At 40.3% G+C, this 13,694-nt stretch overlaps 1 protein-coding gene across 1 annotated transcript; it reads left to right on the top strand.

The window, feature by feature from the left end:
- Window positions 1–1,397: 1,397 nt before the first annotated feature.
- On the top strand, window positions 1,398–2,632 carry tcf15 (transcription factor 15). The gene is made up of 2 exons (XM_069660810.1): window positions 1,398–1,874; window positions 2,399–2,632. Exons 1-2 carry the CDS (start codon window positions 1,398–1,400, stop codon window positions 2,459–2,461), a joined length of 540 nt encoding a protein of 179 aa, XP_069516911.1. The 3' UTR covers window positions 2,462–2,632.
- The last annotated feature ends 11,062 nt before the right edge of the window (window positions 2,633–13,694 follow it).

Below are 13,694 nucleotides of genomic sequence, written 5' to 3' on the forward strand. Positions count from 1 at the left end.
GTTTACCAGCCAACAAAAACAAACCTCAGCGGGTGGCAGCACCATAAACATGTCACACTGACACAAGATAGTAAAACTGTAAAATAACTGCAAAGCTAAGTGACATTTAGAGACTCTTTAGCCGATACGTTAACATTCTGCACGTTTAAAATCAACCTCCACCGGCCAGAAACAGTAGATCAGAGGTTATTGTGCTAAGGTCAAATTGAAATTCGAGTATTTTATGTTACTTTAAATTCAAACTAAAATTGAAATGGTATTTCATATGCTATATTTTATATAACATGCTTTTAATTCACTACCTCCATTTTTCAGCTCAAGTTACTTTGCTGATTAACATTTCACATACAAAACATTTTTTGAAGTTTACAAAATTATTTTTAAAGTTTCTTTTCAATTAAACTTATTAAATCGGTTAAAATGAGCTCCACGCTGACTGTTGACAACACAACAAAGCATGAGTTATAACTATATATACAACAGTTAGAGCCGACCAAGTAATCTGATTGGACAAGAGGCATTCCATGAGTGCTGATAAAGAGAACAACATCAAAGCGACTTTTCACTGCGTGTATCACTCCGCCTCAGCCAAGTGTTCTGAACCCTGTTAACTAACATTACAGCAGAGTGTGTATGTCGACGTTAATCAAGCTGGTGCCTCTGAATCACACAGCAGACTCTGATTTCACTGATTGATGTTAAATTAAAACAAACACATAAATATGCATCATACAAAGTAGCTGCTCTGTGGTCACTTATAGATCTTGTGCCTTTGACCGAATCACAGCAGTGCTGATATTCATTACATCACTCCCTCTTATGTAATATTGCTTAAATGATGTTCCATAATATTCAACTTAATAGGAGTCCTTTGTACATTGGATACTCTTACTTTTACACTCATGTTCTTCTAGGTCAATATATTAAATAAATAATAAATGATTTTTCTGAGGTGTACCTGGTAAACAAATGTTGCTTCCAGCACTAATAACTTACTGCCTCACTCTATCTAGTTCTGCTGATCACTAAATGTATTGTTAACGTGTGTTATTGTCATATTCATGTCATTATAAAGTGCGTTTATGATTTGTAACAATGTGGCACATTTATGATGAGTTATAAGTTGTGTTTTTGTGAGTTATGAGAGGTTACTGTAACACTTCTGGCAGCTCCTCCCATCCGGCTATAAGAGCGCAGCTGACCAGGGAGTCAGGGTCCATCCTTCAAACAGACCACTGCACACTGACTGATGAGCAGTCAGTCAGCTTAATTTAAACCTCCTTCTTCTTTAGTTGTCACATGCACTCTTTGTGCCACCTAGAGATGTGGGGATTTTCCCTGCAGATGGTTTTCGGTATGATCTGAGGATTTGGAGCTGGGATTTTTAACTTTTAACGATGACTTTCGCCATGCTGCGGCCTGTGGCGACACACTTGATCTATTCAGACTTCACCATCACGTCTGAGGATGACGAGAACCGCAGCGAAAGCGACGGCAGCTCGGAGCAAAGTTACTGTGGCTCCACCGAGAAACGACGCAGGATTTCGCGCAAACTGGAGGGAGACTCGACGGTGGTGGTGAAGCAGAGGAGCGCAGCTAACGCCAGGGAGAGAGGAAGGACCCAGAGTGTCAACACCGCGTTCACGGCTCTCCGGACTCTCATACCCACCGAGCCTGTGGACAGAAAGCTCTCAAAAATCGAAACTCTTCGTTTGGCATCCAGCTACATTTCGCATCTGGCCAACGTGCTGCTTCTCGGGGACGGCGTCGCGGATGGACAGCCCTGCCTCGGCGCGGTTCATGCGCAAGGAGAGAGCGGGGCGCAGCAGCCACGGACCATCTGTACCTTCTGTCTGAGCAACCAGAGAAAAGGGGTAAATGCTGCTTTACTGTATGTTCATTAAATCCAGTGCTGCGTTTAATGTGCTAAAGGATAATGTGAAACAGGCTAATCAGCTTTAAGCCCAGACCGTTTTTTGGTCTTGGTTATTCTCTAAAAATGTTTTTGTCTCTAATGCATCTTAGTTTTAACTTTTATTCGTTTACACTTTTGTGTAACTCCAGTATTTTGTTTTGGAGTGTGGAGTTGTTTGGAGCGCTTTTACGCACTGCACATGGCTCGGCGCTCGCTGTAGGCACAGATGGTTTTCTTTTACTGCTGTAAGAACTGCACTGTTGTGATAAACATGATGTGCTATGTGACATAGTTATTAGCTTTCTATTGCATTTGGTCATTAATTTTATACCAGACACTGAAGCAAAAAAAAAGGTTGATTTGTAGAGAGTAAATATTCAGTATGTTTTATTTCCAAAGAAAAACTCCTTCTTCAGTCAAATAAAATATTTTTTTAGTCTTAATCTGACAGAGACATTTATTTTTTTATGTTTTCTTTTCCAGATAAAAGATGCCAAAGACTGTTTAAAAATGCGAGGGCTGGTTCCGCTGAGAATGAGACGCTGACAGAAGACCAGTGAATGATTAGCAACCTGAAATCCTCAAAGACTTTCTCAGGGAAGAGTCAAAGCTGGTGTTACAAAGCGCACACACACACACACGTTTGTGAACATGCTGGATCAAATGAAACCAAAGAAGAGACTATTTATTCTTGACTGAGAAATTGAAGCCTTTCAAAGATGCAGTGCATTTGTTTGAAACTTGTGATTTTTTTGTCCTTTTTTCCCTTCAAAAAGTTTTGAATAAAATATATTTTATGAAAATATAAGTGATTATTTTCCTAATCCTGTTTTTGTAGAGTTCATTTGTCCCGTGATGACAAAAGTCTAACCTGGAAAAGGGCAAATGAAGAGTCACTGGATGATTGATTTAAAACTAAATACATGTGGGTGATATTGATGAAACGGGTATAAGAAAATTACAAGATGTTTATTTAGGGTACAAATGATAGAGAAAAAAAAGGTGCTCTTATTACGTAACAAGAAGCTGCAGTTTACAAAATGTCTGTTCTCAACTTTTCTTAACACTTCTTGTCAAGAAGTTTGACACCTAAATGCTTAATTAACATGCTGTATATTTCATAAGTTCCATTTCAAATATCCATTTACTTAAACACCCTTAATGTCTTTATGGAAAGATGTGTCTACACACACACGCACACACACACACACTTCCATTGTTTCCAGCCACGTTGCCAACACGTTGTTTATAGCAAAGGTTTTGAGGTTTCTGGTGTCAACGACTGCTGTATTTTTTTCCAGCTCTCACGATTGGTGTTTTTTGAAGTCTGTTATCGATTAGTCACGGCAAATAGTAGCCCACACTCTGCTCGGAGCCCCCCAACACAGCTGTTGGTATGTCAGAGGGATAAATCACCGCTGTGGGCCCGAAGGACAGGGAGAGACGGGGTGAGAGGTCGGAGGTCACGGTGGAGCACTGAAGTGAAACCCTACGGATGTGCAATGATGGCAAATGATGCTGATCTAATGCTGCTGTTTTTCCTGACTAGAACTTCTGCAGCTTTATTAAGAGAATTTCCGATACCATTGTTTCCTTATTACCATATTTATTCTGGTACCTCAATTAGAGTATTGGCAGATACTGAGTGCTCCTTCAATTCAGGTACCATTAAAGAAATATACTTATTATTACATATTATCAGCTGTATAATTCTAACCTTGTATGGATAAGATATATGCTGTTGTTGTTGTATGACCTAACTGAGTACACTGCAGGAATCCTAAAAACAAGCTGTGCTAATGTTAGCCGTAGCTCTGCTTGTGGCCTCTCCTGACGTCAGAGAAACGCAGCTGTTTAACATGAAGCTGCTGAGGTTCTGATCATTGTCACTTAAAATACATAACAACACAGCCTTATAATGTGTGACAGGTAAAAAAAAAAAACCCCTCTAATTTCTGAAATTTTTCTATCTTGAACAAAAAACCTACCTCCTCTAGCTCACCTTGTTGTCACTTCTTCTGCTCTAAAACAGTACTTGTTAGTTGCAGCTATAAAACATATATCTTTGCTGTGTAGGCTACTGTTTTGGAGAGGAAGAAACAAGTACATTGGATTGGATTAGATTAGATTTATTTCGAATATGTACAAAAGGTCATACAGAAAACAATAATTACACAAATAGAAAGCATAACGCAGTAACAGATTGTCGAATAGTTGATGACTCTGTATACACACGCACATTTGTGGGGGGGCTTATAAATGATGGTATCCTGTTGGTGCATTAGCTTGCATACTCTCATAAACCTGCACATGCCATTTTAGGTTGTAATATTACAGCTGTCTGTATCAGAACAACTATAGTTTTACTCCTTACAACAAGATGAGTTCATGTGTCAGTAGATGGTGAAGATGCTCTCTGAATTTGATACTATCATTATCAAGAAAACACGTATTTAATTTGTTTTCTTACAATCCGCCTGTTAAATTATCTACTCTGCTGGTCTCCATAGAAAAGAGAGCATCAGGCCCGTTTCAGAGTGAATCATTTCATAACTGCTGAGAAATCAGTCTGCTAAGCAGAAATCCTCCCCGTCTCTGTGGGTCTCTGTCGGTCTCTTGTCTGAGTCAGTGATCGGTCTAACAGGCGGACTGGAGCTCAGACACACAGACAGCTGAGCCCAAGTTCCTGTCTGACATCGCTTTGAATCAGACGACAAACTCAGTGTTCAGAACCACACGGAGAGCTCTCCCGGCGGCACAGGAGGCTGTATGGAAAGTGAATTTTAAGGCTGTTAAAGGTGCTTGCTTGGGGGTCCGAGCTCCCCTCACCTCCCTCCCCCACCTGCCCCTGTCAGGCAAATTGGAATTTGCTGTGCTAAGTCCTCTGTGCCCGGGGCCCTGGCCTCCTCAAATGGCTCCCCGAGGCTCCCCCCGGCAGGAAGATGTCACGGAGGCACAGGAAGGGAAAACAACGTGCAGCGACCTCTCCGAGGAACTCTCAGTGCGACGGGCTTTGGGTCAGCGCCAGTCTTGACATCATCCGGCGCTGGGACCCAGATGTAAAACTCTCTGGTGGTGGTTTTCAGAGCGAGCGATCCAAATAGTGACTTTTCAACATATTCGGAAGAAGCCTTTCTTTTTCCCTTTTGAGATGACAGGTAACAAATTGATGGCAGGGCCCGTCAGAAGACGAGGGGGGGGGGGAGCAAACGCAGCAGATAAGGTCAGTGTGGATCTGTTTAACATGTCTGACAGGCCAGGATCCACCTGGGGACCACTGCTGAGCTTTACTGCTGCACTTCGGTGAGTTTTTCCTCTTCCTCGGATGCTCTCATCTCTTAATCCCAAAAGACATTTTCTGCCGGAACAGTTTTAGTGGCGATGGAAGTTCAGCCTCCTCCTTTCTGACCGGAGACGGAAAATGACTTCAAGAGTCTCTTGATTTGTTATGCTCTTATAATTAATTATTTGAAGGATGAAACTTGTGGTCATTCTGAGTGTGATGCTTTTTACTTTGGTTATTTTGAACCATTTCTATTATTGTTATTACTATTAAACCTGCAGAAAATGTGCTATTATTTGTACAAAGTTTTGTGCATATCACATTGGGAACTGCAAATGATTTAGTCGATTGTAACTGGTCGCAATTATAACACATTTGAATAACAATATAGTAAAGGTAGAGTACAATAACACTAAAATAACTCATGTAAATAACACTGGGTCAATATCGCCCATTGTCTGAGAAGGTTTTCTAACCTGTTTGTTTATTGTGAAATTATGTCAATGAAGCACCAAACATTAACGTTTGAGAGTGTGGAATTTAATGCTTAAAATAAACCATAAAAAGTAGCTGTTTGCTCTAAACTTTGTACATATATTTTATTTTATTTAACCCGTATTTAATCAGCCTCCCATTGAGATCACAGATCTCTTTTATGATTTGGATGTCAGATTGCTTCACAGCAGCAATTAAGTTAAGTTGTACAATAAATTTTACTTCAGAGTGAATCTCAATATTGAGTGTGTAAAATGTATTTTTTATGTTGCTAAATGTGAAGCTCAGAGCTTTATTGTCTACCACAGATAGCAGTTTAGTGCTCATTTCTTCATTATTGATCTACAACAGAAGATGAGGCACATTTAGAGAGCTTGAATTTATTAATCTAGTTGAGCAATAACTCCGTCTTCCAGAACAAACACAAATCACTGCTCTGACTGCTAAAAACACGTCCGTGTCCTCGCCTCCTCTCCAAAAAAAGGAGAAAAAAAGAGCTAAAATAGATGATCCAGAAACAGGAAGGATGTTAAGCGTTTTTTCAACCTCATATGGGAGCGCCGTCCTGACTCCCACATGGGTGCTTACCTTCAGCAGTTTGTAGTCCTGCCAGAGCGCTCTTGTTAGAAACAAACCTGCACATGGTTGTATTTTAATCGCCCTTGCTCTCACAGTCTGTTTCAGCACGTTTCAAACGCTCTCCGGCTGGGGAGAGATGGCCTCTCGCTCCACCTGCATGTCAAAGATATTAATGGTTCTGAGTCACTTTGGGGCTCGGGACTCGGATACCTCGCTTCCGATTTTTTACTGAACATGACCACTTTTTTTTTTTTTTTTTTACAGGAGGAGGAAGTCTGTCTGCTGAGCTTCTGTGGGGTAGAAAAGCTGTCTGAGAAAGCAGGTTGCGTCTCCTCAAACATACAAGAACAATTGTTTTCATGTGCCAGAGAGTTTGGCAAGGCTTTCAGACAGGGGGAGGATGATGGAGGGCTGTACAGTAAATAGGATGGGTGGGCGGGAGGGGGAGCTGGCAGGAGGAAATCCCAGAGAAGAAATTAGGGAACAATACAGATCGTCGTAACGCAGCTCTGTTCTGCTGCAGGCTTGGACAATCCACCCAGAGGCGGAGGTGAGAAACCAGCAACACACACAAAAGGGGTTTTACTTCCTAAATAAAGAATTGAACTGGCAGTGAGATGCAGCTCTGCAGAATTACTCCTGCAACAATGTGTTTATGCAAGCTTTACACACAACAGTGACATATAACCACCTTACGAAGCTGGCTTCAACTTTGTCTGTCTTCTGTTCGGCACTGAGCAGGAAGTGACCAGAACGTTTTAACGGTCTGGCTCTGGAAAAGCAGGGCAAGTAGTTACCTCTTTGATCCAGACTGAAACATCCAAACTACTTTTGCATTTAATTACTATGACAATTGAACAGACTTGACGAAGATGGAGGCTAACAGTCTTTACTGACCCTCTGACCATGGGGTGATTTGACATGGCGGCCATGTTCCTCAGACGTCAGGCTCATTATAATGTTGTTCTGCTACATTCCAGGTTATAAGTAATGTTAACATAGGTAATCTGTTAAATCCATCATTTCACCAGATTGATCTGCAACTGAAAAGATAATGGAAAGAGAAATCTGGAGGGACGCCATACTTCATAGAAACAGTAACAGTAACAGTTATAACCCATGAGTTACTCTCACAGCTAACATTAGCATTCAACCACTTAAAATTAGCTCTTAAAATTGTTACAGATAAGACAGGGAAGATCTGAATTAGCCTAGCTGAAATATCAACTCGCATCTTGGACACATTTATTAGAGCACTGAAGCACAACTAACTGGAAAGGGTTGAATGCTAACGTAAGCTGTTAGCAAACAGTAACTAATTGTCAATTAACTGTTAGCTAATGGTAGCGAATAGGCTATCGAATATGTTGTTTTTGCCAGAGATACAGAGCTCTAAAAATGAGGTCGCAACAGGTTAAACATTTTTAATGTATCTTTTTATCTTCTTAATTCGAATATACAACGAACAGTTTCTTGGCTCTTCTTTAGCTTGTCTTGTCTCATATCTTATTGATGCAGTTTGCCCCACAATTGTTTAACTATATCTGTATTCCATGTCTCGTACCAGTGTCACACAATTAGACAGGAAAGACGCATCAATTCTGAAATATCAACTCATCTCTTGGGCACACTTATTAAAGCTTTAAAACAAAAAACACTGCAAGTAGTTGACTGCTAACATTAGCTGTTAGCTAACAGTAACAAATAGGTTAGCAAATATGTAATACCTTGTAATACGAATATGGTGCAGTATCCGTCTTTTCTGTCGTTGATCCAAAAGAAATCAGATAAATGATTGAGTTGAACGACTTGTCAGATAAAATTTTTTGCTAAAACAAATCACACTGAAAACTTTGAACACAGAACTCAAAACTGAGGTCGCAACAGGTTAGAATTTTAGTGCATCTCTTTATCCTCTTCTTAAATACCATGAACTGTTTCTTGGTTCTCTGTTAGCTCGTCTCAACCTTATTGATATAGTACTGTAATTGGTTGAATGCTAACGTAACCTGTTAGCTAACGGTAGAAAATGGGTGAACAAATGACCTTGGAATACGGCCCGGTGTCCCTCTTTTCACTTGCTGATCACAAGAGTCAAATCAGTGATATTATTACGACATTTTTATCTGAAACAAATAACACAGAAAGCTATCACAACCAACATCTCTATAAAGAATTTGACGCCTTCGTCTTTGGTCAGAGATACGTAGCTCTAAAAATGAGGCTGCAACAGGTTAAATGTTTAAATATATCTTTTTATGTTCTTAATTCTTATAGCCTATCATTATCTTAACTTTTCCTGGAGCTCCTTCAGCTCGTCTCAAACCTTATTGATACAGTACTGTTAGTGGTTGAATGCTAACGTAAGTTGTTAGCTAACGGTAGAAAATAGGTTGTTAAATGAGTTGTTTTACCTTCAAATACGGCCCGGTGTCCCTCTTTTCAGTTGCAGATGAGTAGTGAAATGATAATGATTTTTCAGATTACATTTTTTAGCTAAAACAAATAACACAGAAAGTTGCCATAAGAAATACGAACCATGTTTTACCTCGTTTTATGCTGTTAATTATAATAAAGCAAAAACTGTTTGTATATCCTCCGTTAGCTTGTCCCAAATTTTGTCACACAAACCTTTTACTGAATTCAGTATTACGAGTCCCGTACCAGCGTGTTTGACGTCTTTGATTGTTTAAATGTATTTTAATTGTCTCATTGTTTTATGTTTTAATGCTTCCTTGCTGCAAAAATAATGTCCTCTTGGAGGAACATAAAGATAATTAATGAAGTGTACTACACTTAAGATGGTTTACATTTTTTAAGGCTTCAATTAAAAGTTATTACATTTTTTCAAAATTACCTTTTTAGTGGATTTTCTTCCTGACAACAATATCATCATTGAGCCTCTCCAGCACTGAAACATTGGTACTGTTACGGTTCATCAAAGAGCCATATATCTGTCACACCCCTGTAAACATGCACAGTCTTCATGGGAAAGTCTCAGCGTACGGGACCTGTGGGAGAAACGGCGGAACCATTGGGACGTTTCATTTCAGCAAACAGAGCAAACAGTCAGAGGATTTCCTCAATCAGAGGCGAGAGAGTGTGCGGCGAACAACCTCGCTGACAGAAACATGGAGGCCTGCACTAGCAGCTGGGTGTGCTAACAACCTCTGGGATTTACTGTGGCGTGCAACACCCTTACGTAGAGCCGCAATCAAACATACATGCACACATAACACGTGCACTCGCTCACATTTACACCAACTATTAAACCATCGGAGAATCACAACTTTGATGACAGGCTTCAGCAGGTTTTGTCTCAGACTTTTTTTTATGATGCACTCCTTCCTTGTAACACATAGTTTGTATGACTGTAAAATCCCCATGTGCTTGATTAAGATGTTTCACTAAATTCAGAATCAGAACATCTGCAGTGACCGACAAGTGAGAGATATTTAAAAAATGTGGAGTATCATGCTTTTGTATTTGCTGAGATGACCCCTGTCATAAATCTAAACCCGCTCACAGCTGCAGGTCCCGGCATCCAATCGGAAGAGGCCAAAAAAACTCCTCATTTCCACTCATGTTCTGTTTTGTTTTGTGGTAACATCAGTGAATTTCTTCGTCCCTGCGCTGGCTGTGCCAGCTGCTGCTGAATGAGGCATTGTTTGATGCAGATGGGGGAATCCAAAGACCTCACTCTTCCCTTTTCCATAAAGCCCCTCTGCTATTAATAACATATATCGACCTCTTTTGTCAACAAGAGCGACACATACAAATAATATGCTCAAAGGAAGACAATGGGGAGTTCCCTGAGATGAAAACAACAGGATGAGCTCGCCTCATAAGAGTAAGTGTGTGCATGTGCGCGTGTGTGATTGATGTGACCCTCCAGCACTAACACGCTAAGTACAATCCACTTTGGCAGTCAATGCTTTTTGTGAGGCTGTTGCACCAAAATTAGCTTCAACAGGTTTCTATGTGCAATAAGTAATTGTTTTCATACACCACTGTTCAAGAGATTGTAATTGCTTGTTATATTGATATTTTTCATCTTGCTTTCAATAACATCTTTTTTAACACAAATAAATAGACACCAATGTGTTAAAATTTGAAATAGTTTTCATGCAAAAGAAAAATATGTTGGAAATGTCGATGTTCCCGCCGTGTTGCATAAACGGGGAAGAGAACTTTTTCTGCAAAATACGTTTGATTACTTTGTACAAATCCTCCCTAGGCATCTCCTCCTTCTCCCTCATTAAAAATTCAAATTCAATCGCCATCGTTTAGTGTCAAGTTGTCGAAACTTAGCTAGCTTGAAATGTAGTAATTAGTAGTAGCAATGTCAGTAGTCAGTAGTGAGTTTGCAAAAATTATGATGACAATTACAGCTGGCTTGCACATCGCCGAAGCGGTTGCCATAGGTTGCACATAATGATATGCATAGCGTCGCCCCGTCCATTAACGGGATTGGCTCCTTAGGTTTGTGACGTCTCAAACCTGCCAATCTGAAAACGTGTTGTTCAGCCTGTCCTTGGTACACTGCTGTTTAAAAGCAGACAGGCCCAGCCATGGAGATGACTGCTGATGTTGTCCCTGATATGTCTTGAAGCACATGAAAAACACCACATGGAGGTGTTTACAAGGTTAAACACTTGATTTTCACTGGAGAAGGTTAAAGTATGTTCCAAAGTATGCTCAGCTGATTTTCCGTTTTCCGGTATCAAAAGTGCTAACCACCAATTTACCTTCTAATCTGAGGTTTTCAATTTGGCTAATGATCTGTCTGTCCGTCCATCTGTCCATTGCTTCTCAACTGTTCCAAAGAGGTCTTCTCATTCGGTCTGCCTCAACCATTGTCCACAATTTTGTTCTCCATGCACAAAGGAATCTTCACACACATATACAACATACATATTTTAATACCTAACTGACATTCAAAGCTAAAATTAATTTCAAGAATTTTACATTACATCACAAAAAGTCAACGTTCACATGAAGATAAAGAAAGAAAGAAACCGTCATATTTCATACCACCACAATGACTGTCCTGTCTATGTTTCTGTGTTGCTGTTCAGACAAGTCAGACCAAGCAGTACTTCTTGTGCAAAGTCTAACCCTAAAGTCACTGGAGGTCCGCAAAAACTTATCCTATTTTGAAGCAGTACAGGCAGAGAAATCCAACATTTTAGTCTGCAGTCTCAAAGGAATCTACAATATGAGGCAAGTCATTACTGTCTTTTAATTAAGACCCTCTTGTAAAGTGCACACGTTGTAGTACGCAAAGCTTTCCTGAGGCACCTCCTTACGGTGACACAGACAACATGATCGAACTTCTTTCACTGCCTGCGAATTAAAATTTTAAATCAGTTTATTACCAAGTAGGTTTTCTGACATATGTTGTACTAAGAATTCTCCTTGGTGTTTTGGTGGATAACAATAAATATCCATCCATCCGGCATCTATATTGCATATACTGTTCAGGGTCGCGGGGAGGCTGGAGACTATCCCAGCAGTCATTGGGCGAGAGTCGGGGTACACTCTGGACTGGGCGCCAGTCAATCACAGGGCTGACACATAGAGACAGACAACCTTTCACGCTCACATTCACACCTACGGGCAATTTCGAGTCACCAATGAACCTAACGAGCATGTCTTTGGACTGTGGGAGGAAGCTGGAGTACCCGGAGGGAACCCACACATGCACGAGGAGAACATGCGCTCTCCACACAGAAAGGCCCAAGAGGAACCATATGGTAAGTACTCTCTGATGCAGTGCCTCACATAACCACATGGGGGCTTCAGAAACTAAATCCTTGCTGATAATCCCCCTCACCTCTGAATGTGCCCCTCCAGGAAACTTTGACTGTTTCTTGTGAAGTGAAACAATTCAGTGAATTCAAGTGACTCATGAAGCATAAAGGATGTCTACGAGGGTGCTGATCATTAAGGTGAGTTAAATTAACTTTTGTATCATTTAAAAACTGTATTGATATCTTATTGATGACATTATCAAACAGATGAACTAAAGGAGTCGAGTGCATTGATGCTGTTCACTCAAATGGAAAGTATTTGTGCTCTCTGAACACTGTGATGTAATTATGTCAGATGCTGTTGCTGCATTACACAACCCAGAGTCAGACTCTGATTCAGGCAAACTGCAAAGACAATGTGACTCTGAAGTGTTCAGATGTCGGCAGCATGGAGTTCCTATCTATGGCCTGGTATAAGGTCAGTGACACATTTCAGTTTCATTAAATGTGGCTAAATTTAAACTACATTTAATGTCATCTTCATGTTCGTTCAACACATTTGTCTGTTTTGGTTGTCCGTTTAAACAGATCGTCAACGAGAAGCACTTTGGCATTATCGGGTTTGATGAAAGTCATAAATTGCAGGACTACAACTTCCAGCGTGCGGCTGAGTTCAGAGAGAATTACAGCCTGTTGCTCCCCAGTGTGACGGCTGAAGACTCGGGACTCTACGAGTGTGCCCACAATGCAAATATCGGCTTTAAAAATAAGTATTCCAGAGTCAACCTGACCATCGAGGGTAAGCGTCTGAAACTGAGCATCTGTAATGAGCAACACACATACCTGAATTGTATATTTGACAGGTTAAGATTAGCAGGGAAATATTTGCAAGTGGTTAAAGTATGTCATCAATTTCACAGTTGGAAAGTTACCAGTTTGTAAGGAATTGTAAAAGACCAATAAACGCTAACAACTGAAGCCCTAAACCAATACGTTAAGTAGGGTGATATCTGCCTAAATATTCCGGTTTGATGGGAAAATATTGTTAATTATACGGCAAATGCTTCAAATGTAGCTTTTGGTTACAGCTTTTGATGATTAACGAACATTAAGAACTTTATTAATTCAATCCTTATTATCAAAGTAACGCCCGAAACACAACAAGGTACAGAATGTTTTTTAAATTAAAGTGATAATCTTGAAGATCGGCGGCACCTATGGCAGACAGTGCTGCATGTGTGACGTCCACGGTTGGCTCCTGTTGTAACTCTTGATTTTCCTCACTGACGGTCGCTTTCCTTTTTGCCTTCTTCTGAGCGTCTAATTTGTTTCTTTTTCTTTGGATTTTCACTTATTTTTGAAGTTGTATCTGTAGTCATCCATCTTTTCTTCGTTTGTTCAGCCATAGAAGAGTAGCCGCTTAGCTCTGCCCACCCTCTCTGGCAGACCAACCACTGCTGGCTGATTGAAAAAACTTGTGAACTTGTGATTTTTTCCCTGAAAGTCGCACCACACGCCTTTCATCAGTGGGCCATAGGCTCAATCACCATTGTGTGAACTCATTATCATTCAGCGATAAATAGTGACTTTACAGCGATTTATTTAAATTAAAATCTTCAAGATGATCACTTTAGTAGAAGAAAACTTAAAGTTTGATGACCCAAATGTG

The sequence above is a fragment of the Semicossyphus pulcher genome, unplaced genomic scaffold, assembly GCF_022749685.1.
Source record: "Semicossyphus pulcher isolate SPU_LCO1_2020_fin unplaced genomic scaffold, fSemPul1.0.p SCAF_13, whole genome shotgun sequence".
Lineage (NCBI taxonomy): Eukaryota > Metazoa > Chordata > Actinopteri > Labriformes > Labridae > Semicossyphus > Semicossyphus pulcher.